General features: G+C 46.6%; 1 protein-coding gene across 1 annotated transcript in view; it reads left to right on the top strand.

The window, feature by feature from the left end:
* LOC102248880 (protein phosphatase 1A-like) overlaps positions 1-6,029 on the top strand; it is an 8,930-nt gene extending 2,901 nt beyond the window's left edge. The window contains exon 2 of the mRNA XM_014550014.1: positions 5,951-6,029. Coding sequence (XP_014405500.1) covers positions 5,951-6,029 — 79 coding nt within the window. The remainder of the gene's footprint in view (positions 1-5,950) is intronic.
* Positions 6,030-6,340: the final 311 nt, after the last annotated feature.

The following is a 6,340-nucleotide window of genomic DNA, read 5'->3' as shown; positions in this document are numbered from 1 at the left end:
TGTGGGGGGGGGGGGGAAAGAGGAACAAATGTAATCTGAACAATAAAGATTTAATAAAAAAAAAAAAAAGAATATGCTAAATCTACTTTTCCCGGACAACAAAGCCTGAGTCACAGCACATCTGTTGGCAACATGGTTTACTGAATACTTTAAGCCCACTTCTCAGAAGAAAGATTTCTTTGAAAATATTGCTGCTCACTGACAATGCACCTGGTCAGCCAAGAGTTCTGATTAATGTTGTCTTCATGCCTGCTCACACAACATCCATTCTGGACTCATGGATCAAGGAGTAATTTCAATTTTAAAGTCTTTTTATTTAATAAGTACTTTTTATAAAGCTCTGGCTGCCATAGAGATTCCTCTGATGGATCTATCTAAAGTAGATTGAAAACCTCTAGAAAGGATTCACCATTCTAGATGCCATTAAGAGCATTTATGGTTCATGGGAAGAAGTCAAAATATCAACATTAACAAGTGTTTGGAAGAAGTTCATTCCAACCCTCATGAATGACTTTGAGTGGTTTAATACTTCAGTGGTAGAAGTAACTGCAGATGTGGTGGAAATAGCAAGCAAAGTAGAACTAGAAGCAGAGCCTGAAAATGTGACTGAATTGTTGTAATTTTATAATAAAACTTTAATGGGTGAGGAGGTATTTTTTATAGATGAGGATAGAGAGATTCTATTTTTTAAATGGAATCTACTCCTGGTGAAGATGTTGTAAAGATTTTTGAAATTACAGCAAGGAAGTTAGAATATTACATAAACTTAGTTAATAAAGCAGCACCAGGTGTGAAAGGATTGACTAATACTGAAAAAAGTTCTACTGTGAGTAAAATGCTATGAAACAGAATCACAGTCTATAGAACAATTGTTCCTGAAAGGAAGAGTCAGTGGATGCAGAAAACTTTACTGTGGTATTTTAAGAAATTGCCACAGCCACTCAAGCCTTCAGCATTCACCACCCTGATCAGTCAGCAGCCATCAACATCGAAGAAAGACCCTCTGTCAGCAAAAAGATTATAACTTGCTGAAGGTTCAGATGATGGTTAGTATTTTTAGCAATAAAGTATATTTAAATTAAGGTGTATGCATCATTTTTAAACATTTCTTAATTGATTTCAGAGAAGAAGGGAGAGGGAGAGAGAGATGGAAACATCAGTGATGAGAGAGAATCATTGATTGGCTGCCTCCTGCACGCCCCACACTGGGGATGGAGCCTGAAACCCGGGCATGTGCCCTTGACCAGAATCGAAAACCTGGGACCCTTCAGTCCATAGGTTGATGCTCTAGCCACTAAGCCAAATAGGCTAGGGCTGCATCATTTTTTTAGGCATAATGTTAATGCACACATAACAGACTACAGTATATTTCAAATATAAGTTCTATATACACTGGGAAACCAAAAAAAAAAATATGTGCCTCGCTTTATTGCAATGTTTGCTTTAATGTGATGCCTTGGAGTAGAACCAGAGTATCTCCAAGATATACCTGTATTCACCTTTACATGGGGGGACCCTTACAGCTTCACATCTATGCACAGTAATGACCCAGAAGGTCCATCTACCCTAGCTGATCCAGGGGCCAGTGGTGTCAGCCACACCCTTCAGAGGTGTGCGCTGGGAGTTCCTTTCACCCTCCGTGGAGACCCTGCCGTGGGTAGCTCCAGCATTCCCAGGCATGGGCTATTAAGCCAGGGTTCTTGGGTGGGGGACTTCATGTCTCCCCATCCTACAGCCCAACTGGCAAAGAGACTCCATGAGTCTGAACAGGGAAGCTTGAGAAGTGCACCATTAGTCAATATCTCAAAGGCTGAAGATTGCTTCAGGTTTTCTCTTAGTGTAATAATCAGGGATCATAGTTTAGTGTGGAAAGATTGTTCCCTTTCAAATAACCCACAACTTTTTTTTATAATTTTAATTCCTTAAAAATCTTGTTAGCAATAGTATTAGAAAACTCTAAGTCAGTTTTAAATTGTTTTTGAAGTATTGTCTAAATATGGCACTTAAAAAAAAATCTAGGAACATTTTCTTCTTTTATCCTTTTCTGGCAGGAATGATGAAAGCCTAACTGCACCAGGATGGTCAAATGACACTCTTAAAATCAAACAAAAACCTAATTTTTTTTCCCAATTTGCCTAAGTAGTGCATATTCCTTGTAGAAAATTGGGATACTGCAAAATTTCCCATTGACTAAATGGGCATCACGTATTCACCCACCAGCAGCCACTGCTGGCATTTTATGTCTTTCAAGTCTTCCTTTTCAATATTTTTGTCTGTACATTACATAAATATTTTTTTAATATATTTTTATTGATTTCAGAGAGGAAGGGAGAGGGAGAGGGATAGAAACATCAATGATGAGAGAGAATCACTCATAGGCTGCCTCCTGCACACCCCCATGGGGGATCGAGCCCACAACCCAGGCATGTGCCCTTAACCGGAATTGAACCCAAGACTCATCAGTCCGCAGGCCAACACTCTATCCTCTGAGCCAAACCAGCTAGGACATGAATAATGTTTTAATGTATAATTAAAACATAAAATTATAATCATTTACACAACTCTTTAGAAGTCTTTTTTAAAACTATATGTTGTGAACATTGTTAAAAGAAAAACATGATTTATATGACTATAAATTAGTCCATTTCTGGGTTATACTATTTTTCACATTTTCTGGATATTATTTATTTTCAGTCAACTTTTTACTTCTCCAACAGTAAAACGAGCAGCTCTTGGGGATCCCCGCAAAAACCTTGGGGATCCCAGTGCGGCACCTAAGAGAGACTCACACAGCATCTGGGAGAGTCTGAAGCAGTGCCTGTTGGCCCTGTGTGAGACTTTCAGAAGCCTTAGCAACACCGGCCAGAGCCCAGCACACCACCTTGGGGAGCCCAGTGCAGCGCCTGAAACAGGTTCGCACAAGACTGAAAGAGGGCTTCCCAACACCTTGATAAGCCCCGAGCAGCACCTGCCTGCGCCCCAGACAACAACTGGGGAGCCCAGTGCAGCCCGGAGACAGCATCACGCAACTGCCAGGGAGAGCCCCGAGGAGTGTCTGGAGGTGCCCTGCACAACAACTTGGGGGGACCCATGTAGTGCCTGCTAGAACCCCACGCAACAGCTTGGAGAGCCCGGGGGCGCTGGGGGGAGCCTGGCACAATGCCTGGGAGAGCCCTGCGCCAAATCTTGGGAAGCCTCGCGCATCAACTGCCAGAGCCCCATGCGACATTTTGGGAGCCTGTGGAGCTGCTGGGAGAGCCCCCGCGCAATGCATGGAAGAGCCCAGCCCAACACCATGAAAAGCCCCCACTGCCGCGCCTGCCAGAATCCCATGCAAAACCTTGTGAAGCCCAGGTCAGCGCCTACCATAGCCCAACACAATGCCTTACGGAGCCCGGGACAGTGAACGTGAGGCCCCGCACAACGCCTAGGAGAGCCCTGAGCAGTGCTGGAAGAGCGCAGCGCGACACCTTGGGAAGCAGATGCAGTGCCAGGCAAGCCCGGCTCAGCGTGTGGGAGAGCCGTGGGAAGTGCCCGGGAGGCCCCCCCTCACACCTAGGGAGCATGCGCAGCGCCAAAGAAACACCTGGGGGAGCCCGGTGCGGAAAGCTTCACACAACACCTAAGGTGCCCCGAGCAGCCTCCGGCGCAACACCTTGGGCAGCCCAATGAAGCACTGAGGATAGCCCCACCAACACCCAATAGAGCCCCAGCAGTGTTTGGAAAAGCCCTGCACACCACCTTGGGAGCCCAGAGGAGAGCCTGCATGAGCCCCACAGACCACCATGGGGAGCCCGATACAGCGCCTGGGTTTGCTGCACAACGCTTGGGATCTAAGCAGAGCAGGCCTGGAGCCCCCCATGACACAGGGTGGTGGACACATTGTGAGCAGATGGCCCTTTCCCCACGTCCCAACTCTGCCAGCCAAGAACTGGAAACTGGTAACATCTGGAGACAGCACCAATGGCATGGACTTTGGTATCTGGCTTCTGCGATATTCTCCAAGCTTCTGTGAGCAGTGGCTACAAAAGAAGCCTTCTAGAAGGAGAAGTTGTCCTGTGGAGCCACATCCAACAGACAGGTTTACGGACACAGGTGGGGTACCCTTTTGCGGTCTTCCAGAAAGAGCTGAAGGGCATTTTGAGGGGCCTGAGAGCCAGCTTTTACTTGGGATACTGTCTGGGCACACAAATATATGCACTTCTTTCAAAGTCTGGGAGAATAACGGTTTTCTTGGGGAAATGGGATTATGAGTGAGGCAGGAAATTCCATTTTCTATTGTATACACTTCTGGGATTTTTATTTTTTCACTAAGAAACATATTACTTTCATAATAGTAACATGCAAGAAGGTAGTCCCATTTAGGAAAAAATATATACAAAATATATGATATTTGACATTAAGGACTGAGCCCTTCCCTGCAGTGCTGGTAAGAGCCTGAGCCCACAGTAATGTCATCTAGTGTGTGTTGTGACTGGTGGCAGGAAAGAAAGCACAGAGCAGTGGGATGCACAGCAGCTTTCCTGGCCCCAGTGTCTGGTACCAAACGATGTCCAAGGGCAAAGGCTGGTGTGTTGGCCAGTGTGAAGCACCAGGGCTAGTTACGATCCCTGTCCTAGAGGCCCTGACTTATTCTGCCTCCAGAGTTCTTAGAACAATGCATTCTTTTGTAAACAGTCAGACATGCTTAGATTGCAAACAAGGTGTGGACCTGAGCCCTGGCCGGTGTGACTCAGTTGGTTGGAGCATCGTCCTGCACACCAAAAAGGTGACGGGTTCGATTCCTGGTCAGGGTACATACCTAGGTTGTGGGTTCAATTCCAGGTCAAGGCATGTATGGGAGGCAACCGATCGATGTCTCTCTGACACTGATGTTTCTTTCTCTTTCTCTCTCTCCTTTCCCTTCTTCCTTTCCTCTCTGAGATCAGTTTTAAGCAAGAGAGAGAGATGGACCTGAGGCCTCACACCCTGCTACTCTCATGAAAATGTCCCAGTGTTTTCATCAAGATTTACAGGGCCTGGCCCGGCCTTCCTCTCCAGCCTCTCCCCTCTTCCAGCTCTTGCTCCAGGCACTGGACTAGGTGTAGTCCCCAAACTGTCACTTCTCTGCAACCTGGAACCCCTCACCGGCTCCTTGGCTCATTCTTCCATTCCCAGCTGGTTCATTGCCCCTGCAGAGTCCTCCCTGGGTGAGTTAACACCAGTTCTGCTCCAAGAATACCCCAGTCATCCTCTGAAACAGTACCTTAGGTCGCCTGATCAGTAGGTGGCCTCCACCAAAGTGGTAGCTCTTTCGCTGGCAAGAGTGGTGGTGTTACCTCAGTCGCCTCCAGCTCTGGGAGTGGAGCTCCACAAACATTTTCTGAATAAATAACCTGTTGGCCTGGCCTGACCCCTCAGGCATTCTCAAGTCAGGCTGCACTGACTCACTTGGAAGCTCATCACAGTCCCTGGGGGAAGAAAAGAGGGGCAAAACTCCAACAAATAACTGCACTTACTAAAGTGTCTGTTTCTGGAAGAGAAACTTTAACACAAAAGGAGAGTTAAGTGCCAACAGAAGTAACTGGGAGGGCAGACCTCCCCCACAATGTTCTCAATGTGTCCATTTACCAGGGACAAAGAGGAGCTCTGACTTTGGGCAAATGCCTTCAGTTCTCAGGCCGGTCTGTCCTGGGGCCTGTGAAGTAAAGAGCTGGGTCAGGTGTGGGACGGCAGATAGGAGAGAAGCTGACCAATCTGGAAAGCACATCTGTTGGGCTCTACCCAACCTTGACCTCAGTCCTGGAGAAGGCCCAACCCAAGTCCTCCTGCCTAAAGCAAACTCTGCAGCAAACATTCACAGTCTGGGTCACAGGGCAAAAATCTCACCAAGGCTGTTGCAATTGGCGCTTTATACAAACAAGTAAATCTAGACTTTCCTTTGAGAGTCCTCACACCCCTTTTCCCACAGAACAAGTTTTGCTGGGACCTTATTTCTGCCAACACCAGGCAGTACCAGCCCCATGGTGCTGGCTGTGTCACCAGCATAAGCCTCCCTCCCTGAGGCAACTCTGGAGGCAAATTCACACCCCTTTTCCAAGGTGTTGGAGTTAGGCGACTATGTTACCTGGAAAAGGGAAGCACTTCTATTCCCACTGATTTCACTGAGCTTGGGGAAAGCAGAGAATTTGTTTATGTTTTTCCTCTGTTCTACTAAATGCACAGGCTTGGGCATCGATCAGACTTGGGTTCAAGTTTCAATTCTCCCACATTCTAATTATTTGACTTTATGCCATTTTCCAACCTCTGCATCTCAGTTTTGAATCTGTAGAGTGGGGATATAATGCCTACCTTGAAGGGC

The sequence above is a fragment of the Myotis brandtii genome, unplaced genomic scaffold, assembly GCF_000412655.1.
Source record: "Myotis brandtii unplaced genomic scaffold, ASM41265v1 scaffold58, whole genome shotgun sequence".
Classification (NCBI taxonomy): Eukaryota; Metazoa; Chordata; class Mammalia; order Chiroptera; family Vespertilionidae; genus Myotis; species Myotis brandtii.
This window is presented reverse-complemented; position numbering and strand designations above follow the sequence as displayed.